Below are 24129 nucleotides of genomic sequence, written 5' to 3'. Positions count from 1 at the left end.
CTAGGAGACTGGCATGCTGCAAAGCAAAGGGCTGCCCTCCAGCACTATCTTTACTTGGGTTCAAAAGTTTTGTGTTTTGGAGCCTAGGTCCCACCTCTGCTTTGTACTTTGGTTCTTGGGCAAAATACTTTTCTTTTAGTCTCACCAGTTTGCCTTCTGGAAAATGAGAGTTTGTGAGTGGCCGTGCCCACCGTGGCAGCCATTCTGTGAATGGGCAAGCCCCACCCCATAAAAAAGGAGGGTAAGAGGAGACATGGTAGAAGTGTAGAAAACTATGCATGGTGTGGAGAATGTGAATAGTGAGACATTTTTCTCTCTCTCACATAATACTAAAACCCAGGGTCATGCCATGAAACTGATTGGTGGAAAATTCAGGACAGATAAAAGGAAGGACTTCACATAGCACCTAGTTAAACTGTGGAATTCACATCCACAAGATGTAGTGATGGCCACCAATTTGGATGGCTTTAAAAGGGGGGTAGACAAATTCCTGGAGGAGAAGGCTACCAATGGTTACTAGTCCTGATGGCTATGTGCTACCTCCGGCAGAGGCAGTGTGCCTATGTGCACCATTTTCTGGAGACCATGGGTGTGATGGTGGCGTTGCACTCACATCCTACTTGTGGGTTTCCCATGGGCAGCAGGTTGACCACTGTGTGGAAGAATGTGTGCAGAATGTTGGAGTGGATGGAGCCTTGGTCTGATCAAGCACGGCTTTTCCCATGTTCTTATGTCAGCCATTTTGTAAGAGCACCAACAACACTCTCACAATTTCAGATATGCCCCCTTACCCAAAGAGGTTGGGGACCCCTGAACTCTTTAGCTGTTTTGTGTATGTGTTTCCACATTTGCATCTTGTCTTTCCGTTACGTTGTGTCCCATATTTCAGTCTCTTCACTTCTTCCCCACCAGGCGTACCTATGTTGGCAGCATGCCTGGGCGAATCATCAATGGCTTGAAGACTGTTGGGGTTAACAATCCAGTGTTCCTGCTAGATGAGGTTGACAAGCTCGGAAAAAGCTTGCAAGGGGATCCAGCGGCTGCTTTGCTTGAGGTAAGGAATGTGATGAGCTTCTTCCATGTTGCATCTTGCAGCTATATTTTCAATGTTTCATTCTAGACATGACGAACTGGAGTATCATTTTTTCAACAAAACATAGGACTTTGGGGGGTGAAAATAATATGGAATTAAAGTTAAGAAAGCCAGTTCTATTAGTGATTGTGTGTCTTGTTCATCAGTTGCCCTGATCATTGTGGTTCTTAATGCTTAAGACCATTAGAAGAATCCCCCTGAATGGGATCAAAGGTCCATCTAATCCAGCATCCTGTCACCAAAGCACCCAACCAGATGCCTTCAGGAAATTGTTAGATTTGTAGTTTGGGAGCTTTATGCTTCTGTATCAGGCATGGGCAACATTTTTGCTCCCAAGGGCCACATAAGGTGGTGGGTGGGTGGTTAGGGGATGCATACCAGTGATTGAGGCCTGGTCTGGCGGGTAGGACCAGGGCTGGCATTCCCCTTCCCCACCCCCACCCCAGTGGATTCAGTGGCGGGGTAGCTTGGGCACCTGGTGAGCTGCACGAAAGGTCTTCAAGGGGTTGCAGGTTGCTTGTGTGTGTTTTAAATGGAAAACTACACTAGTAGTTTCTTTTCTACAGTGTTAGTGCAGGACTATTGGATGTGGGTTTCAGATCCTGGGTAAAGGGAAGCCCTAGTTATCCCTAATGCCATGAACACCAATTAACTGCTTAACTACTGTGAGGTGGGGTTGCTTCAGGGAAATGTAGAGGCTGTGGGAGGGGGCAGGGTACACATTCCTGAGACTGGTCTCCAATCCATTAACTTAGGGCACAATCCTATGCATGTTTAGAAAAAGGTCCTACAATGCCCAGTATTCCCCAGTCAGCCATGCTAGCTGGGGAATTCTGGGAGTTGTAGGACTTTTTTCTGTCCAAACATGCCTAGGATTGCGCCTCAAATTTAGCATGGAGCTGGTATTGCATCCACACTGGATCTCTGAGTTTGTGAGCTTAAAGAAACTAAGATGGCTGATTTGACCTTCATTTATAAAAAAAATACTCAGTTTGAGATGATATTGGAGATGCTTTCTGCCATATTGAAATTGGTGGCTATTTTGGATCCTACGCATAAGGAAACAAAAACACAAGGGAGAGGACTTGGGCAGCTGCTGGATCCTTAGACTGATTACCAAGGGACTAGTTGACATTCTCACAGAAAGGCATTTTTATTTATAACATACAGGGCAGGAAGGAAGCGGGGGGTGGAGGAGAACAGCCCAGCTACATTTGTAGAATAGCAAGTAGTTCGTACTGGAAATCGTTACACGAAGGAATTTTTTTTCATAGAGTACCTCCAAGTCTTGTGATTGTGTCGTCTTAGTACTGTGATAAAGTATTATTTTTCAGTGTGGTTGAAAACAAGAGAAGGCCAACAATGGATAACTTGGAATTGCCGCCCACCCAAGGATGATCATAGTTAGCCATAAATGTAGTTTTACATAGTTTAAACTTTGTTTAAATGTAGATCATAGTTAGACTATGAACTTGAGCACACTCCGGGAGAGAGTGCAGGACAGGAAGGCCTGGTGTGCTATGGTCCATGGGGTCACGAAGAGTCGGACACGACTTAACGACTGAACAACAACATAGTTAGACTTCGTTAGATTGTATTAGACACTTACAATCTCCATGAGTTTGCCTTGAGATTACCTCTCTTGGAATTGGGGAGTTGCCTTCAGGTGATCAATCTTTTGTACAGGAGACATCCCTGGGTTAATTTCTTTTCATCCTTAAAGCTTCCCAGGGCAGGTTAAGATGATTTAAGCCAGGGGTCGGGAACTGCTCGCCCAGGTCCCAGTCTGGCCCTCCAGGGTTCCCCAGATGTCCACACCCCCTTCCCTTGACCCCACCCCTTTCCCACAGCTGTGAATAGTTTTTCTGCAGTTTCCCCGCCCCCCACCCTGTTCTTACAGGTTGCAATGCCTTTCCTAAGACTTAGTTATTGGCAGAAAGAGGTTTAAGCTAAAATACACTGCTGTTCTTTAAACGTTTAGCCCCACCCCTTTTGCTTTGGCCCCACCCACCATTGGAATGCAGCCCCCCGAGAGCTTCTCTGAAATTGAATTCCGCCCTCTGGCTGAACAAGGTTCCCCACCCTTGGGCTAAGCACTTCCTTACATCTGTCTGACATATTTTCCATTGGGGAATAGTCTTCCCTTTTTCAGCAGGGCAGAAATATTTCTGCATTGAATGTTTAGGCAGGAGCTCCCAGATATAACGTCGGCAGCTGTAACAAATGTAGAAGGACCCTGGAAATCAAAATACTTGGGGTACAGTCTGCTTGGAAGTAAACAAATATTTCCTGCCCTATACACTTGGAAGGACAAGCCAGAGTCTCCCAGTGTTACGTACGTTGACAGTCCAGACGGTGGGGCTGAGGTTTGTCGCTTGAGCAAAGCAGAATGGCTTCCTATTTCCAGTTACTGTCCGTCAACAAGGGAACGTTTGTTCTATATTTAGATGACCCCAGTTGAAGGTTGGAATAGACAGAAAAGGATCCAAGGGCTTCTCAACTGAGTGTGTTTGTAGATAGAGAAATCAGGCAAAGTGGGCAAGCTGCTGAATGATCACAGAAACTATTCTGCATGTTATTGGAATATAGGTTTTGAATGCACATAAGTTTTCCAGTGTTACACCTTGCTATTGAAGGTTCTTTTTGCCTGATACTTTGCATGGTTTTAATCTCTAATTACATTTTACTTTACCCTTTTAGTTGTAATCTGCCCAAAGAACATCTATTGTTGGGTGGATTAAAAATATAAGGAGAGAGCCTTCTCAGATGTGGTGCCCCTTTTATGGGATGCCTTTCCCATAGAAGCTCACCTGGGGCCTATATTGTTATCTTTTCAGTGCCAGGTGAGGAGGACCTTTCTTTTCTCCCAGGCATTTTAGAGATTTTTTAGACTTTATGGCTGCTCTTATATTCATCTATGTTATTATTTTTAAATTTTATTTTGCAATATTTATATATCGCTTCCCATTTTTAAAAAAACTGAAGTGGTTCACCACGCATTACAAAACAATACATCATTAAAAGCAGATCAACATTTAGATAAGTTAATGGTTGGGAAAAGCCAGGGTGAACAAATAGCACATGATTGTGCCTGGCAGAGTCATTCCTAGCCAACATACCCAATGGTGAGGCATGATGGGAGTTATAGGCCAAAACATCTGGAGGGCCACAAGTTGCCCATCCTTGCGTTACAAAAACAATGCTGATACGTATCAGGGAGAGAAAGCAACATGATCCAAGCCAAAGGCCCAACTCAAATAATGTTGTTTCACTAAGTATTGGAACGTCATCAAAGAAGGGGCCATCCAGGCATGTTGAGCAAAGAATTCCATAGCCTTAGGTCAATTTGGGGACTAGGGCAACGGAGACCCAGCTCTCCAGACAGGAACCGGGGCCTTGGTAAAGCATAGCTAGGCCACAAAGACTAAGTGTGCTAAAAGGATGGCTTGCTGACATTCTTGGAGTAAACCGGGTGGATGGGGGAATGTCTCAGTTACATGTGAGGATTAGGGTTAATTCTCAGGTTAGGGTTGGGAGACCCACCTCTCCAGACAGGAACCAGGGTCTCGGTAAAGCCTAGCTTGGTCAAGCAGACAGAGCGGGCAACCAGGACAGCTTGCTGACTGTCTTTGAGTATACCGCATGGACAGGGGGAAGTTTCAGTTGCATGTGAGGGATAGAGTTAAGCCTTTGGTTAGGGTTGGGGGGACCAGGCTCTCCAGACAGGAACTGGGGCCTTGGTAAAGCCTAGCTTTGCTGGGAAGACTGAGTGGGCGACCAGGACAGCTTGCCAACTGTCTTTATGGCCTGGGGCCTCAGGCGAATTGTGAGCCAATGAAGTAGTTGTAACAGCAGAGTCATGTGATCATACCGCCCCCAATTTCACGCAGCTCCAGTTAAAATTCTTGCTGCCACATTTTGCATCAATTGAAGCCTCCAAATTCTTCTTTTCAAAGGCAGCCCCATGTAGAACCTATTTGGGCTTGCTTACCTGTTTGCTCCATCCCAAACATAAATATCCACTCACCTGTGATAAGCAAGGTTTTCCTCCAGGTGAATAGGTCGATTAGATAACAGTGGGTTCTTTCTCTCTCTCTTCCTTCTCACAGATGGTATGCCACAAATGATATTTTTCAGCACGTTGTCTAGTAAAACAAAAACAGACAACCACTGTGGATTAGTAACCATCATGGTAGAGTAGTTGGGGCCAGATTGTGTTCCTTACCAATTTTAAGCCAACTCAGAAGTAAGCAGGACTTAATTGCTATGCAGCACTTTCAGATAGCAACCCAATTACCAAGCCTCAGCATATATACTCAGAAGTAAGCAGAACAAACCTCTGCAGGACAAGCATTGGAGAGCTTTCCCTTGCCGGGAGATAGGGCAGGGCATGGGGAAGAAGCCAGTTGTCCAGATGGGGAACATTCACAGGCCCATATGAGGTTTTTTAAATTTCATTTATTTATTTCTTGCATTTCTATACCACTTGATAGCCGAAGCTTTCCGGGCGGTTCAAAACAAAACCATAAAATACAACACGATAAAATACAATGTAAGAGTTTAGCTGTTTAAAACTACCGTTTAAAATAAAAATTAAAACCAAAATTAAAACCTAGTAGCAGTGCAAAGATTTAAAACACAATAACAGATTTAAAACAATAGAAACTGAAAGACAAAAATGCCTGGGAAAATAAGAAGGTGCTGAAAAGAGCACAACGCAGGAGCCTGGCAAGCATTTCTGGCAAGTAGCCACCCACCTCACTTCCTTTGGTGAGGGCACCATTACATCTGGTCGGAGCTGTAGGCCAAAACATCTGGAGGGCCACAAGTTGCCCACCCCTGTACAAGATGGACCCTCCACCTGATCTAGCATGGTAGTCGTTCCGTTCTTAAAAGAGGCATCTGCTTTTCTCTAGGATGCTTCCAGTTGTGTGCTGTAATGCAGATGGGCCACAATTCAGTACAAAGAAGTGTGGCTTCATGGTGGCCTTGGAATTTGGCTTCCTCGAGTCCTGTAAATATAGGCCTGTGGCTGCGAGTGGAAAACTGATGAGTAATCAGATGCCCAAACAAAAAGAATGGTAATGTTCCTCAATAGCTAGACATCCCTCTCCAGCCTTTGGAACGTAATATCCTTCTGAGTTTGGGATGGCACTCCCTCCTATTAATGGGACTGGGTGGGGAGAATAGTTTAGAGCCTCTTCAAGAGAGAAGCAGGTGGAGAGTTTAGCTGGAGTAAACTTTGGGGTAGGATGCAGCCTAGGGGCCGGCGGGGAATCTCATGCAGGATCACCGGTTCTACTGCCTGTTCTTCGGGGTCTGCTTGCTTCCAATAAGTTCTGCTTTTGTATAAGGAAATATGACAAACCCTAAGTGCCCTCATCCAAAGGAAACTAACACTTGCAGCACTGTCTCTGGACTTCCCTGTTCAGGGAATTTGCAATAATATATTCTTCCTTGGGGAGTAGCCAATTTGGAAAGTAGTGATGGGCACATTCAAGTCTGATTCAGGCAAGACTTTGTCCTCTACATGTGACAGTTCCTGACCATTGTCTGGCATGCGCTCCTATGGAGAAGCGTAGCACTTGCTCTGGCGGGTCAGGGATACAGGCAGCAGCGATTTCCACGATTGTGGTAGGTTGAAGAAGTGCCACCTTTGGGTTGGATCCAGATTTACACTGGATCAGCTGTGCTGACAGAAGTGGACTTCCCCATCCCCTCCTTCCCATGGCAGTCCCTCCCGCCCCCTGAAAATGTTACGCAGAGTCAACAGACGCTGCGGGTTGGAGTGAGCTGTGGTGTGGAGGGGAGGGGGGATCCCCAAATATCAAGAGGAGGGACCTTCCCCAAGTGGAGCCCTTTATCTTGCACAAGGAAGATCCTGGATCCAACCCTTTACCTTGGAAACAGCTGCCAGCTAATCTGGTTCGCTAAAATAATTTCTGAATTTGAAGGGAAACTGAGTGACTAATGCAATTGTTCTTGAAAAGGCTTGGGGCGCTTTCTGTTTCAAATGAGGACATGGCAAGGGTAAACAAGCCTTCTTTAGAACAGCCGACAAACCTGTTTTATCTTTCTGGAAAGGAATGAACCCTTCTCAGACTTTACCTGTTGAAATCCAAGTGCCATTTTCTTAATTAACCCTCCCCACCACTTCACCAAGGAACACAACGACCCCTTTCTGTTAAACAGGCAGCAGAAATTTCATGTGGGTTTATATGGAATTTCAAAATGGGTCAGAATGCGCCGGGGCGGGGGGGGAGACCCAATATTTTTTCTAAAACTAAATGTATATACCGCTCTTTATAATAATCACAAATTGGTTTGCAAATACAGTACAAAATGCAAACAATAAAACAATCCTATTAAAACTCTAAAAATTCATCAAATCCAACCAGCAGTGAGAGAAAATAGTCAGATAAAACATAGCTGAAGCTTCTGAGTCAGCCTTCCCCAAGCTGGTGCTTTCCAGGTGTGTTCGACTACAACTCCCAGCATCCCCCAGCCAGCATGCTCAGCACATCTGGAGGGTACCAGATTATGGAAGGGTGTTCTGAGTTATTTTAGGTTCACATGAAGTTAAGGTTCATCTTTGGTGGGGGGGCCGCCCTTTCAATGTGTTATACTTCTTAAAAAATACTGTAATAAAAGCTAATTGAGATGGCTTTCTATCCTTGACAGTTGTTCAAACTGTGTGTGTATGTGTGATATATAATTTTAATTAGAAGCACTCTTCTGGGCCATAATTCAAACCGCTACTCTAAAGGGATGTATTCGTACCATAATGGAAAAGATAAATTATCTTGACAGCAGCATGCTGTTGCTTAGGCATCGCGGATGTCCCGTTATGTATTACGTGAGAACTTTTCATGTCAAAGCAGCATTGATCATTGATCATGCATGAAGCAAGGGCTCTAGAACTCGAGGGAGGGAGGTGGAAGGAAGGTGCTGGGTAAGTGCAATGCTGGCAGCAAGTGCAGATTGCAGAACGCTGTGTAGATGGAGTTTATTGATTGATTTGATTTGTACCCCATCTTTTGACCAAGAAAATGGCACTCAAGGCGGCTTACAATCATAAGAACCAAGACCTTTAAAATCAAACCTGATTAAAAGAATCGTAAAACACGTATATTTAAAATACAATTAAAAACAAGAGTAAGAACATATTTGCCTGCCAACAAAAGGACAGCAGAGAGGGGGTGAACCTAGCCTCTCTTGGCAGGGAGTTCCATAGCCTGGGAGCAGCCACCGAGAAGGCTCTCTCTTGCTTCGCCATGAAACGTGCCTCTGAAGGGAATGGTACTGAAAGAAGAGCATCTCCTGAAGATCTTAAGACCCGGGCAGGCTCACAGGGGAGAAGGCGATCTTTCAGGTAGCCTCGTCCCAAGCCATATAGGGCTGTATTGGTCATTACCAACATTTCGAATTTTGCCTGGAAACAGACTGGTAGCCAGTGAAGCTGTTGTAATGGGAGTCAAGCACTCCCTGTGTCCAGTCCCAGTCAACAGTGTGGCTGCAGCATTCTGGACTTAAGATGACTAAGGAAGGGGACTTGCATAGCATTGAAGCTGATACACTTTGAGAGCCTCAGATAATCAAAGTTTGCTTAAGGAGGGTGCCGTGATGTGGTCATGTGTCTGACCTTAATTTTGGGCATTAGTAAATGTGGATACTAGCAAGTGTAGTACAACCTGTCACATGTCCAGTGATGGCCTGTCTAAATGGGGGATGCAGTGGATGAACACTGCTCACCACTTGTATGCAGTGACATGATATGAGCAGGGTGTACGTATGCTGGATCTGTACCATCCTTCCTACCCCCACCATGAGAATTGTGAATACCACTGATCTTGCCCATTAGTTTGTGTGCACATGGCTGGTGGGGTGCACATAGAATATCTGGCTGGTGAATGTACAAACCAGGGGTAGGCAACTTTTTTGGGCTGTGGGCACATTCAGCAATTTGAAAAACTGTCTGGGGCACCACCACAAAACGGCTGCCATGGAAGTTGTGCCGAAGGACAAGTATCCTGCCCAAAAAACTGAGCACAAGGCATAGCTGGAGTCTGAACTCCAACATACTAAACTAATCCTTTGCACCCAGTTTTCAGCACCACCAGCCAGCACCTATTTCACAGCAATCCCAGCTGTCAGTAAGAAAATGTGTTATTTTTTTTAGAAAAGGGAGGGCACCTTGGTTGGCATCAAGAAAGGTACCTGGGGGCACATTGGTGCCCATGGGCACCACATCACCTACCCCTGGTATAAACTCTTGAGTGGAATCCATTGCTTCATCTGTTTAGTTGTTTTTCAGCCTCTTCCCTTTCTAGACCACACTTATATCTCTGGTCCACCTTTTGTTAAAAGCATGGGGGGCAGCCATTGCTATGCTTTCAGTGGTTATAAGACTGGAAATCCCAGTCCTAGTTCAGTCTGGTGCCCGTGAGCACCACTGTAACTCCAGACTCCTCACTTGACATCCACCAGGTTCCCTGACCCTCCTGATTTTTATTTTATTTCTTAAGATTTTTAAAATTAATTATATATTTTTAGCGTGGACATGGGCATGCTGCAAAGCAAAGTGCTGCCCTCCAGCATCATCTTTATTTGGGTTCAGAAGAGTGGTTTTGTGTTTTGGAGCTCAGACCCCACCTCTGTCTTGTACTTAGGTTCTTTAGCAAGTTACTTTTCATTCAGACTCACTAGTTTGGCTTCTGGAAAATGAGAGTTTTGTGACTGCCCATGCCCACCGTGGTAGCCATTTTATGAATGAGGAAGCCCCCCTAGTAGCCATTTTGTGAGAGTGCCCATGACACTTTCTCAAAATTCCAAGTGTGCCCGCTGACCCAACATATTTGGGGATGCCTAAACTAGGAGTTGGTGGCCCTCTCTGTAGACCTTAGAATAAGGCAGAGGAAGCTGCCTGAGGTCCTGCCTCCTCTGTCCTCATTGTGTGTGTAAAGAGAAATCCCTTTTGCGTGATCCTCCTACACTACACTGGGCTCCTCCCTTGCTCTGGAGTAACTGCACTGATGTCAACAGCTGTTGCTTTGGTACAAAGTACAGGGCTGGCTCCCAGTCCCAAATCAGAGGGGCAGGTATAAGGTTTTGTCCTCATACTGGGATACCAGTATGATCCTATGTTTTCCATCTCAGTGTAACAGAGTTCAGAATGAAGGTCTTAGTCTTGCTTGGTCACCATGAAAAAAAAATCTTCATTACGATCTTCCATATCATTATTATGCATGACAGTCTCTTTTCTATATTGGATCTGCTTTAGATATATGAGAGTAGAGTTCCCTCCTGCTCAAATGCACTGTCATCTCTTCAGTATTGTAAAATTAGACTATGCAAGCATCTAGCTAAGTGGGTCAAGTTTGCACATGCAAGCAGCTTGCCTTGTTTTTAGCACGGATTGCCTGGAATCAGTCTTCTTTTGAATGTTTATCTGAATATAGGGCCTGGTACATAGAGTGTGCACTGATTCCAAGGTTGTGCAACACACTCAAAGGCATAGAGAAATGAGGGAGTCTACGTTTTGATGAAATGGAGGGTTCACAGCTTTAGACTTGCTGGAACTTCTCTTCGATAGAGCCACACCCACATAACACATCTAATTTTTCTCATCCTGTTAATGGGATGGGTTTTTATTTTCCATGCATTGCATGTTCATTTTATACTACAGCCGTGCTCTTTCAAATCAAAGCAGCTGAAACTTCTTTGGGGACATAAATTGATTAGTGCAGGCTTCTTTCTGGAAAGCCGCCTTTCTTTTTAGAAACAAATATTATTAGGAGGCAGTCTTCAAGATGACTGCCATATACCTCCATAAAGTCAGCTTGTTTATGTCATTTGACAGAGTTCTGCTGTTTCATCTGGGCAATATTAGTTGGCTTTCACCTGCTGCTTTGGCAGATATTTGTGGTAGCAGTGAAGAAAAGCAAAAGAGAGCTTTGAAATAATTGGAAAGCATGTTTACACACCCTCAAAATCAGGGCCAACCCTACCATTAGGCAGAGTGAAGCAGTTGTCCCAGGCGGTAGATGTGGGGAGGTGGCAGCAGGGTGTGGAGGACAGAGCTGTGGGTCATGCGGCCTGCCCTGCAGCCCCTAAGCTAGCCTGCTGCCTTCAGGTGTGGTGGAGGATGCTGTCTCATTGCCAGCATTGAAGAAAGATTCAGCTGCCAGTCCAGTTGGCTTTTGTACATGGAATGGGAGGGGACGCCATCTTGTCCTGTGCCTCAGGCAACAAAATGTCATGGGACAGCCCCGCTCACAATGGAGAGAACAACAGTGCTTTGGTATACATTTAACATTTGATTTCAAGTGTCATGTGTTCTGCTTGTTGATTGGTGTATTCTACTGAGGTAGACATGAGTAGTTAGAAACGTATGTTTTATCCCGATACCCAAAGCCTTGAGTTCTTAGAGCTGTTCTACACATTAACACAATGATGTGGTAGGCAGAGGTAGTGGAATTCTGGACTGTATCCACTCAGACTACTTGTGTGTGTGGGGAGACGGGTTTCATATTTTTGGATGCTCCCCCATATATAATCCTCCTTTTATATGGTAAACCTCAATCAGAGAAAGGGCTACACTAAAGCTTTATCCCGGATGTATTAGCTCACTACATGCAAGGAATGTTTAATATGGGTGAGCATTTAAAAATATGGACCCTCCTTTTATAGCATGAGCCTCTACCACCTCATTCTTTAAAACAAGCATATTTAGATTGTCTCCGTATTTTCAAAAGGTTTTCAACAGAGTCAACTTAAATAAAATTTCCCCAGCAATCCTGCCCACACCCAACTATCCCCCCAGCCTCTCACCCTGTCCTCCTCCCCAAAAGAGAAAGGGGGGAAAGAAGAGGATAGGAGGGAGGGAAAAGAGAGAAAAGAAAAAATGGACAAGAGGAAAAACACTTTGCTAATATGGAAGGTATGCAGTACACCGATAGGGTGGCGAATTATGTATCACCTCGAAAGATTAAATACATCAGCGAAAGAGAGGACAAAAGAGATCACAGCCCTGCGTAAAATTTACATGGGCAACTATACATATAAATTAGCATGTTTAGAAATTTCTGGGATTTCAATAGAAATACAGTTCATGTCACCATAGTGGCGGGCAGCTGTGACCAAGTGACTTTGGTGCCTGCTCAGTCTCCTGTCCCAGGTGCTAACTGTAGGTGGGCAAGTTCAAGGCCCCTGCTTTCTCTTCTTGGGGTTCTTTTATCTTTAAACTGGACATGGACTAGACAGACCTTCAAACAGAGGACTGTCTTCTGTAAATTTGGCCACCCTATACACAGAGCTATGACCAGCTAGTAGCACCATCAAGACTGATCCAACACAGTATTATATTACATTTCAGAGACTTCCAGAAAAGCAGACTATATCTTGGAATTTCTCAGATGCTGCATTTCTGTCTTTAAGGTGCCACGAGACTGTGTTGGTTGTGCTGCAACAGACTCCCTCAACTACCCCTCTCCCTGGAAGCTGCACTTCTGCTAAAAGCAATCTGCTAATTATTTGCAAGGCGCAATGTATCTTCCACCTAAGAGTCTTTTGGAGGCTACGATGGGTAAATTACCTCTGAGAGATGTCTAGAATTAAATGGGAAAAGGCTTGCACCGTCAGCCACCAACTAGTCCCACACTCTTAAGTAATTTGCCAAGTGACCACTTGAAACAAGTGCCGTATCCAGGCGCTCACAGCTCCAGTGTTCACCTTGAAACACATCAGGAATCGGTGTGGAGTGTCCATTTCAATTTAGGCTTAATTAACATCCCATTACTGGAGCAACAGTGGCAATTTTGCTTTGTGGCTGTTTGACAGGGAAATAAGTACAGGGCAGATGCTTGGTGTGTAAATGTTTGTATCGGTGGCATTTGCTCATCCTCTAATGGATGGTAAATTACCCTGCTGTTCCCTTCTTGATGGCCTCAGCAGAGATCCCTGCTAACAGCCACTCAACTGGAATAAGAGCTAGTGATTGAACTGCATAGCACCTAGCTGCGTGCAGCCAAAGTAAGCTGGCTGCCTGTGGCATAGTCTAATTTCCCTCCCACCCTCAGTGTTCCTATGCACCTGTTTAAAAGTCTATTTTTAAAAATTGATTATTGCCATCTGAACCAGAGCTTTGCTCATCCCCTTCTCCGATCACTCCGGTTCCGCCAATCCATCTCCTCTTCCTGTTGACCTCCCTCACAAAGTGGGATGGGGGCACGCTTGTTATACACAACTCCAACACCCAATCACAAATGCAGTAGTTTTCTCTCTGCCTCTCTCTGTAGGAGTTCTCCTCCTACACTCTGCTGTGAGAGATGATGATAATGATGATAAATACTAGGAGTATTAGATCCAGAGATTATGATGATACTTTGCATTTATGTAGCAGATTATGAGTGTTCAGAGCACTTCAATGAGGAATTTAATAAGCAACGAGAAATCTGCTACTTGCCTGGAGGCAATTGTTAGTGTCCATAGGCGGCCAGGTCAGTGGTAGTCTGCATGTCTGGTGTGTTATATACACTTATTCCACACATGCAGCCTGTCATTCACCTGGCCGGCTATGGACTCGTAACAGTTGCCTCCAGGCGAGTAGCAGGTTTCTCATTGTTTATTCAATTTCTTATTGAATGCATGAGGATTTTCAGCATTCATACTATGTGGGAAGTGCTTTGAACACTTGTAAACTGCTTGGTTTCTTTGCCACTGCCATCATGGTGACAAATGCAGCAGCGGAGACAAGGAGTGGAGAAATAAAAGTGGCTGGAGGACTGCTTACAACCTGCGGGCCGTGTATTGCCCAACCCTGCACTAAACAGTAACTTCTCAATAGTGGTAGGTTTCCTTTTTCTTTAATTGTGATGTAGCTATAGCACCTACATCTGTTGTTTATGGAGAAGATCCCATGTGGGCTTTCTCTACTTCAGGCCAACAGTTTGAAAGTTAATCTTTTTGGCAATACTTTCAGATGGATCCCATCTATTATAGAATAGACACAAGGCAGTGCAGGAATGCCACTTGTGTATATGTGTGGGTCTGTGTGTGCATAAAATGCATCCTTTTCTCATGGACTCCTTCCTAAGAGCCACCTCTGCTTAGTGTAGTTGGTGGGCAGAATATGCAAGAACTTTCTGAACATGGTTGAGGGTTTATATACCTACCTTTAAAAAAAAAAAAAAAAGGCAGGAATTGACCCCAAACACAAATGAACAGCAGCATATATAAAATGACTTCATTGTAAAAGGATTAAAGTAGAGATGGGAAACCATTTTTTTCTGTTGAGGTCCACCTTTTTGCAAGGGTAATCTGTCCAGGACTGCATGCTGGTGGTGGGCGTGGCCAAAGATAAAAGTGGGAGAGGGCACCCCTTCTCTCTCTGCTACGCCCTTTTTCTTTCTGCCACACTTTTCATTTCCCCACCTCTTCCCTGCCCCCACCCTCCAATGGGCTGGAGGAGGGACAGATGGCACTTGTCAGAAGTCTGAACTGATTACTTGCAGAGGGCTTGAAATTTGCTCAAGGGCACACACAGCCCTAGGACCACAGGTTGTCCACCCCTGGTTTAAAAGGCAGGATCCAATGCAGGTTGTCCAGAAGTTCTGAACATGTTGTGCGGAAGAAAACTAGCTCTGGCTAGCGCAACCAGAAACTAGCCAGAACTACCACTTCCAGAATGGCACAGGGCAGCGGAACTCTCTTCCATGAGCTCTGCTGACTTGTCCTGTTCTGGACATGGGAATTTTGGCTAGTTTTCCATTGTGCTAGCAGTAGCAAAGTAAATATGTTTGCCCAAAGTAAGCATGTTTGAAATCAAAGTAGCACTTCCTGAAATACTGAGCTCAAATGAGGACAGAGTGTGCATGTACCATAGAAAACAGTAATAATGTTATGTTGCTTTTCATTTGGGGAGTGTGTGTGTGTGTGTGTGTGTGCGTGCGTGCGTGCGTGTTTAAAATTGGGTACAGAAGATTCTGAAGCAAATTAGAGAACAGCTGAGCCATCTTCCTTTCTCCCATGTGGGATAAGGCAGTAGCTGGAGAAGGAAAACCCCATTCTGTCAGTTCCTGAGCAGGAACAGAGCTTAGTATCCAGGCATCCATCTGTCTATCATTCCATCTCTTTGTGCAGGCTTGATTTAATGGTAAGACATAGATGTGCCAGGTACAACCCTGGAATCTTTTATTTGAAAGTGTATGTGTCAGGATTTTAAAAAAAATAGTTGAAGTCTCTGCAGTAGCGTTTACAGGCATAAGCAATGGACTGGGTATGGCGCAAAAAAATCTCCTTGTGCATGTCGCTTTAAAAAAAGAGTCCTCAACCTTTAACCCTAGCCCTGCAAATTGTGATTCCTATATTAATTTTTTTTAACACACATGCCCCTCTTTCTCTGGGCATGTCGTCAAACCGGCCTTGTTGTTGTTGTTGTTGTTCAGTCGTTCAGTCGTGTCCGACTCTTCGTGACCCCATGGACCATAGCACGCCAAGCCTTCCTGTCCTGCGCTCTCTCCCGGAGCGTGCTCAAGTTCATATTCATTGCATCCGTGATGCTATCTAGCCATCTCATCCTCTGCCGTCCCCTTCTCCTTTTGCCTTCAGTCTTTCCCAGCATACTGGAGTGGGTTGCCATGTCCTTCTCCAGTGGACCACATTTTGTCAGAACTCTCTGCCATGACCTGTCCGTCTTGGGTGGCCCTGCACGGCATAGCTTATGGCTTCACTGAGTTACGCAAGCCCCTTCGCCACAACAAGGCTGTGATCCATGAAGGGGCAAACCGGCCTAACTAGTTTTAATAGTTGGGGAACCAAGGAAGCTGCCTTAGACCAGGCCAAACAGCCTGTCCATCTAGCCCAGCATTGCCTACTGCAGCCAACACAACTGGAAGCTACCAGGTTGGGCAAAGGCTACTATGACTGGTTGTGGCTCTTTCGGATCTCACTCAGAGGCCTTTCCTATCACCTGCTACCCAGACCTCTTTAATCAGAGATCCCTGGGACCTTCTGCATGCAAAGCATGTGCTCTGCTTCTGATTTCTGGCTTTTCCCCAAGTCATTTCTTCATTCTAAGGAACCCTAGGAATTGTAGTTCAGGGCATGGGGCTTAGGGACCTCTAGCAAAAAATGTGTTAGTGTCCTCCCCAGACTACAATTCCTAAGACCTTCGGGTGGGGGGTGAAAGTGAGGAGTCCTGGCAATTAAACTAGTGGAGAACCTCTATAAATGTGTAGGGTACCGATACCCTCTCTCTTGTGTTTTCTCTCCCAGTATAGTCTTCCTACTCTTTTTTATTTTTTAAGGGCTGTGATGCCATGTGTGTGAGTGACCCTTTGGGTCAGGCTGTGTCCCACTTGTGGTTCCCAACCCACTGCTTGAAGACCCGTGCTTATATATATTTAAAGTCTAGATGTCTTTTGTCAGCATTTTGAAACTTTCTAAAATTGTTAGTAGATTTCTGTATTTATTTATTTATTTATTTATTTATTTATTAAATTTATTAATCGCCCATCTGACTGGTCACCCAGCCACTCTGGGCGATGTACAACCCACCATAAAACAATTTAAAACAATAAAATTTTACCATAATTTTTTTTTAAAAAAATACCCTAACCCACCCCAAATGCCTACCTGAACAACCACGTTTTTAATGCACGACGGAAGCTCATTAAAGAGGGGGCATGACGGAGTTCCCTAGGGAGGGAGTTCCACAGAGTGGGGGCCACCACAGAGAAGGCCCTCTCCCTCGTCCCCACCAGTCTAGCTGTCCTGGCTGATGGGACAGAGAGAAGGCCATCTGAGGCTGATCTTGTTAAGCGGCCTGTCTGGTGTTGCTGGAGGCGCTCCTTAAGATAGGCTGGGCCGGAACCATATAGGGTTTTAAAGGTCAAAGCCAACACCTTGAATTTGGCCCGGAAAACAACTGGTAACCAGTGCAACTCCTTCAGCACTGGAGTGATGTATTAATGTCTCAGTTAATGAATTTGATTGTGAATACCTAGCTGCAACTCCTCTTGTATTTTTTTACTTACTACATTTCTATACTGCCCAGTAGCTGAGGCTCCCTGGGCAGTTCGCAGCAATTAAAACCATAAAATACAACATGATAAAACATAATATAAAACTAAAAGTATAAAAGTTGCATGTAAAACCAAAGTAAAACCCAACAGCAGTTACAGCCGAGGGAAAGCCTAGGTGAAAAAGTGCTTTTTTAGGAGGCATTTGAAAGGTGCCATATTTTCTGTCTCCCAAACTGCATGGAGGAGGGTTTTCCAGAGGGCAGGTGCCACTACCGAGAAGGCCCACCATTGGGGTTCTTCATGGCGACATTCCTTTTGTTTTGGAATGACAGGTAAGGCCTCCTCTGATGATCTTAAATGTTGCCTGGGTATATATAAGGGAAGGCAGTCTGCTAGAAGGCAGTCATTTAATGAGAGGAGTTAAATTTGCAAGATGGAGCAAATTCTTTTTTTTTTTCCTTTTCTTTTTTGTATCTTCTTTTAAGGTCTTGGATCCTGAGCAAAACCACAGCTTCACGGATCATTACTTGAACGTAGCCTTTGACTTGTCTCAAGTCCTTTTCATTGCCACCGCCAACACTACTGCCACCATCCCACCTGCTTTGCTGGACAGGATGGAGATCATTCAGGTTCCAGGTAATGCAGAACTGACTTGTGGGTGGGGTGGCGGGAATATAAGACTATAAAAGTGGCTTTACTGCTGCGTTTCTAAGATCCATCTAGTTTGGCGTTGTCTTCATTGGTGGTCAGTCAGATCCAGGGAAGCTCACAAATTCATTTCATTTCATTCACTCATTTACTACATTTTATACTGCCCAATAGCCCAAACTCTCTGGGTGGCTCATAGCATGATAAAATGTGACAGCCTGAATATAGTGTTGGAGCGCCAGACCTGAGCTCAGTCCCCAGCATCTCCAGTTTAAAAAAAGGTTGCAGCAGACCAGGAGTTCAGAACTTCTTTCAGCCTGAGGGCCAGGTTCCATTTCAGAGAAGCAGTATTCTAGTGGTGGGAGGGGCCAAAGACAAAAGGGCCAGGGCCAGAATACCAGCATATTTTAGCTCAAAGCTCTTACTGCTAGTCACTAAGTCTTAGGAGAGGCATTTCAGCCTTTTTAGTATGGCGGGGGAGGGAATGTGCAAAAGCCAGGAAACCACCAAACAATCAGCACTCAAGGAAAAGGGGGTGGGTCCAAGGGAAGGGGTGTGGCCATTTGGGAAACCCTGGAGGGCCAGATTGGGACCCCAGGTGAAATCCGTCCCTTGGTCTGAATAATGTTCAACACCCCTGTTCTAAATCAGATGTCCTGTTTCAAAGGATACACACAAGAAGAGAAGATAGAAATTGCACATCGGCATTTGATTCCAAAGCAGCTGGAACAGCACGGACTGACTCCTCAGCAGATTCAGATTCCCCAAGAAGCAACTCTGGCAATCATCACCCGGTAATTTAAAAAAATATATTATTTTTGCTACATTTAATTTCTGTAGTACATTTTTGTAGCTGCCTAGGAAATCAATAGTTTAAAAATCTGAACAAAAGAACTGGAGGGAAAATGCTTGAAGGGGAATGTTGATTGCCACAAGGTATCAAAGCATCCAGGGCCATGTACAAAAATAAAATTTAGCATCCTGAGCATCTGTGCTTTTTAACACAAGTTTCTAGTCCTTAACGTTGCAAAAATAGAGTTGAAAGTGTGCTGAGCAGTGCTGGGTGAAGTCTCAGAAGCCGAGTTGGGGTGTGGGTAGTTGAAGGTTTGGGGTTTGTGGAAGGAGAAACAAGATTCCAAAAAGATGGGGCAAAACCTCAGTTGCAGGTAAAAGGGGAGAACAGCCTTAAAAGCAGAAAGGCAGAAAGAGAGTTTAGAGCTGCATGTAGCTTTTCGAAGTGTTAAGACGTCAGATTGTTTAAGCAGAGAACAAAATTCTACCATGCTTGGGGTTGCTCTTTGGCTCCACTTCTACATCGACACAATCAATAAATCTTCCTTCCTTGGATAGATCCTGAGATGTAGATGCTGCTTCATTTCAGCCATCAGAGCGCTTTGCATATCTCTTTTTGTGTTTAAAATAACTGGCGGAAGTCTGCTTGCCAAACTTAGAAATATATTCTGTGTAAGTTAATAACACCCGTAAGGTAATCCAGGATCATGTCTATTTAGACCCTCACCAGAAGACCTTGTCTGCTTCTTTGTGCTAGATACACCCGGGAGGCAGGAGTTCGCTCTTTAGATCGCAAATTTGGAGCCATTTGTCGAGCGGTTGCCGTGAAAGTGGCAGAAGGCCAGCACAAGGAGACAAAGCCAGATCGCTCTGAAGTGACAGAAGGAGGAGGTTTGTGTGTCATTTATATCCTTCTGCCAGTTGCCAGCTCTCTCTGGCTTGGAAGGTTGCCTAAGAAGGGGGCCATGGCCATATTTGAGTTTGTAGATTTGCATATGTTTTGTCCTTGACCAAAATAAACAGGCAGGGTTTCGTTTCTGGCGTTCCTCTCTCTTAATGAGCAGTAGGATTGTCTGCGTGCATCCATTGGAAAAAAGACATCTTTGCTGAGTTTGTGGTGGAGAGATGGATACACCATGAGGACTTACAGCTAAACCTACATTTTGACCTGTGAAGCCATTAGTGACTTGGATCTGGCAGACGTAAGAAGCTGACACCATCCTATGTCCCGCTGCATGCCCTGTTAGCAACAGCAACCCCAAAAGGCAGGGTATCAGCATGGTGTCCCCAGAGGCTGCCCCACAGTTACCGAGTTTCCTTCACCCAGATACACCACATCCTCCTCCTCTGCCACTCAGTGGGATGTCAAAACTCAGGAGGGCGCATGGGAAGGGTCAAGTAGTGGTGTGGTTCACTACAGCATTGCCTGGCCCCGCCTAATGACTGCTAGGGTTCCAGTGTTGTTGGAAGAATCAATCATGCTATTTCTCTAACACAGGGATGCAGAACCTTTTTCAGCCCAAGGGCCAAATTCCATTTTGGAGAAGCTTGCGGGGGGCGCATGGCTGAAGGCAAAAGTGCGGGTGGGGCTGAAGGGGCTGGGGCCAGGGGAATGGGGTGGCCATCTGGGGAACCGCAGAGGGCCAGATTGGGATCGCAGGCAGGCAGGGTTGGCTCACGGGCCTGAGGTTCAGCGCCACTGCTGTAATACAAGAAGCAGCCCTGAGCAAGTCACCAAGTAAATGGCTGTAATGGTACCACCACAAAGATCTCTGCATACGGGAATGAAAGCAACAAGGAGGAGTAATGAGTGACAACAGATATTTATACCTGTGGGCCCATCCCCTCTTGCTGTTATGATCTTTGCATTCAGAATTTGTATAATCTTGCATGGAAGCACGCATGTGCCTTCATTAAGAATAAATCCTTTAGCCTGGCCATTGGACAGGCATGCCATAAACATCCTACACTGCAAATATAATCTGGGATTCAAATCTCACTGATGATTCAGATGCTTTTATATTGGCTGGCAGACTTACCATTATTAATTATCAGTGGTTTCTTTTCTGGATGAAGGCAGGAAGACATTTTGGGAGAGCCATTCAGCATTGTGTCTGCCAGGTGGAGGTTTAGAGGAATATTTTTACAGGGATTCGTACAATGTGGGGGAATCTTCAGCCCCTGAACTTTTACCTCATTTACAAGTTTCTTTAAGGGGAGGGGGGAAACACTTTCATTTGGCAGCAGAGTTATTGATATGGTGATTACCAGCTATAGACCTTGGGCCAATATACAGCGCATAGTTAAGCTATGGAATTTGCTACCACAGGATGTAGTGATGGCCACCAATATGGATGGCTTTAAAAGGGGGTTGGACAAATTCCTGGAGGAAAAGGCTATCAATGGCTACTAGTCCTGATGGCTGTGTGCTGTCTCCAGTACCAGAGGCAGTGAGCCTGTGTGCACCATATGCTGGGGAACATGGGCAGGAGGGTGCTGTTGTGCTCATGTCCTGCTTGTGGGTTTCCCATGGGCAGCTGGTTGGCGACTGTGTGAACAGAATGCTGGACTAGATGGGCCCTTCATCTGATCCAGCATGGCTCTTCTTATGTTCTTTTTTTTTTTTTTCAGACTGAGGAACCAGACAGAGACAGATGTCTGCACAAGGCTTTCTCATATAGACAGACAGACAGACATAGAGATAAAGACAGAGATAGAGACAGACTTATCAGAATAGTCATCAGTTTACTCTTTTGTATTGTTTTAAATATATATATATATACACATTTAAATTGTTAAATCTAAATTTTTAAAAACAACGTACTCTTGATAGCCCATGTGGTACGTGAGCTGAAATGTTGACATCTTGCCTATATCAAAATACACTGTTGTTCCAGAAAGGGGTTAGTTGAGACCCAAATGCATTTGAGAAGTCACTTTTCTAGGGGCTGCACATATGTGCTTAGGATTCGATACCTTGGGCCACATAGGTGGAGAAGTATACGTGAATATCTTGCCTGGGATTCCATTAGAACCATGCATCTAATTCCACAGGCCCAAAGCGGCTTTGGATAAGTACCGCATGGCTAACTGCTTTCTGGAATGAAGGTGTGTTTCAAAAGCAGCTTGCTGGCAGTCAGTTAGAGGCAGTAAGAGCTTTACGATATGTTATGCTGTTATTTTTGGTTTTCTTGGCCCTGCCCCTTTTCAGGTTGCCCCACCCACCACTGGAATGTGGCCCCGAGACCTTCTCTGAAATGGTATTGGGGGAGGGAGGAAGGAGGAGTAGGAGGGTGAATTGTCCTTTCCCCACCCACACAGCTATGTCCCATCCGCTAGTGTGGACAAAACCTAGCAAAATGTGTGTATACAATGCACCAGATCCCTGGTAGTGTGGCAGGTTAACTGCAGTTCCACTTGTAGCTTATAGTGGAAGAGCAATGGCTGATTTTGTAGCCCCAGAAACTCCCCCATCTGGAAGCACCCAGAAACATTTCTGCAGGTAGTGCTGGTAATCTGTTGTTGTTGTTTTTAATTTATTCCCCCCCCCCCCAAGCCTACATCTACATCTAGATGACTAGATGTAGGATAGCGTTGTTTGTTTTCTAGGTTTACTAGTGAGACAGTTTTGAAAGCTCTTCCCTTCACATGACCATAGCGACTTGTTTACTATTAAACGCAGAACAAAAGGGAGGCTGTCTTCAGCATTCCAGCAAATCCAGTGAAGGAGTTATTTACAGTGTTTAAAATTAGAGCTGCAAATTGCTGCCAGCTAGGAAAGTAATCGCAAGCTGAATGCTTCCAAATGGTGTAAAGCTCAAGGTTTTTTGGGGCCGTTTGGCGGAAACCCAGAAGGACTAAACTGTGAACAGTTGTTTTTGTGTGGCCCAACTTGGCAGCAGGCAAAACCGTGCATGAGAAAAGCGAGCCCGACAAAACAGGGAGGGGGGCTTGCTCTTCGGTCTGCGCTGGCATTTGTGTGGTGCTACCGTGTTCCAGAAAAGCAGGAGGTGGGTGAGGGTGTAAAAACGATAGAGGAGGCGGAGGACAAGTGCCGCCAAACTGCAGTTGTTCAGGGCTGTAGTAAATCGGGCTGCCTTGGATGATCTAGTGCAGGCCTGCCTGGCTTCAGTCCACCAAACTGAAGGCAGTTCACCAGCCGTGTATTGTGGCTTGCTGGGTTCTTGACAACCTCTCAGTTTCTTCATTCCAGGTCAGGCAGGCAGCAAGACTTAAGAGGTTTTTTGAGTCCTTTCCCTGGCCCCAGTGGCCTGTCCTTTGTAGCTGGTGGGAAGCATTCATCTTGGGTCACAAGTTACAGGAGCTTCATCCGATGGTTTACGTCAGGGGTGCACAACCCACAGGCCACTTGTGGCCTGCAGAGCCATGGGGACCCTGCCAAGGGTTTCCCTGGCTAGTGCTAGCTAGGGAAACCCTTCCCTTATCTCTGCCCTCTCAACAGTGATCAGAGAAAAGGGAAGGGATTCCCTTGACCCCATGTATATCTGTGTGTATGCAAGAAGTTCATCGAGCCCCCCGTCTCAGTCAGGAGGATGAGCAGAGCATGAAGCCGCTATGTGACTCACCCGGTGCTTAGATGAGCTGCTCCTCCAAGCACTGGCAGCATCCTTTTCTCTGTGCACAGAGAGGCACCGAACTCCTCTCTCTACCAGAGAAAGGTAAAATGGGAGGAGTGTGAAGTCAGGTGGTGCTGGCTCCAGGTGTTGGAGGGCCCTTGCGCAAGGCACCCTGAATGGGCCCCTCCCTCAGTAAACTTCTCACCGCTGTTGTCACCAGCAATGGGTAAGTGTCCTTATCCACTTTCTCATCATTGCCACCACTTACTTGCTTGACTTGGCCTCGTTACCACCACCACTGTTGTCTGGTGCAGAGCCAGAGCCAGGTGAAGAAGCAGGTTCCAATGGGGGAGCAACTCTAGGGGGCTGTTGTCAGTGGGCCCCTGCTGGAGTGTGGGCTCTCAGCAAGTGCCCAACCATGCCTACCCTTGACGCTGCCCTAACATCAGGGGAAGAGAGGGGGACTTCCCCTCCTCCCCCACCAACATTATCCAGCCTGCTGGATTGATCCGGGGGCAGGGGGGCAGAATCCGCCCTCCAGACCAAACAGGGTGCAGCTGCACCTCAGCCTGCCCTAAGTGAAGGAGAGTCCTCGAATCTGCCAGGTCAAAAGCTAAATGACAGATCCCTCCTTTTCATAAGCTACCTTTGACATTGCAAGACTAAAATAAATAAAAATAAATCTGAAAAACATGACTTTTCATTTCAGGCCAAATTGCCTTGTGAATTGTACAACAGGCTTAATAATGGCCATATATTTAACATTTTTTTTACAATTGTGCTCAAGCTCAGGTCTGTTTTGGCTAAAGCATGTGGAGTTTTATGAGCAGAGTGTAAAATCCCAGGGTCTTGAATTTTTTATTAAATGCATTTGTTTGCATAGCAAGTGTGAGGCTTCAAAACACCTGGGCTTTTAACAAAGCAAGTTTCTCTTGCTTGCATTTTTATTTATTTTATTTTATTGTGCTGTCTCCTTCCAAAGAGGACAGAGTTCAAC

The 24129-nt window shown here is 45.4% G+C and overlaps 1 protein-coding gene across 2 annotated transcripts in view; it reads left to right on the top strand.

The window, feature by feature from the left end:
* The window catches only part of LONP2 (lon peptidase 2, peroxisomal), a 64372-nt gene that overhangs the window by 25121 nt on the left and 15122 nt on the right, over positions 1-24129 (top strand). For both annotated transcript variants that reach the window (XM_084813015.1, XM_084813014.1), the window contains 4 exons: positions 913-1054; positions 17601-17751; positions 18431-18557; positions 19313-19446. In XM_084813015.1, coding sequence (XP_084669141.1) covers positions 913-1054; positions 17601-17751; positions 18431-18557; positions 19313-19446 — 554 coding nt within the window. The remainder of the gene's footprint in view (positions 1-912; positions 1055-17600; positions 17752-18430; positions 18558-19312; positions 19447-24129) is intronic.

This window comes from Heloderma suspectum, chromosome 8 (assembly GCF_057233095.1).
Source record: "Heloderma suspectum isolate Gila_16-S chromosome 8, 16-S_ref, whole genome shotgun sequence".
Classification (NCBI taxonomy): Eukaryota; Metazoa; Chordata; class Lepidosauria; order Squamata; family Helodermatidae; genus Heloderma; species Heloderma suspectum.
The sequence above is the reverse complement of the archived record's forward strand: the minus strand, read 5'-3'. Positions and strand labels throughout refer to the sequence as shown.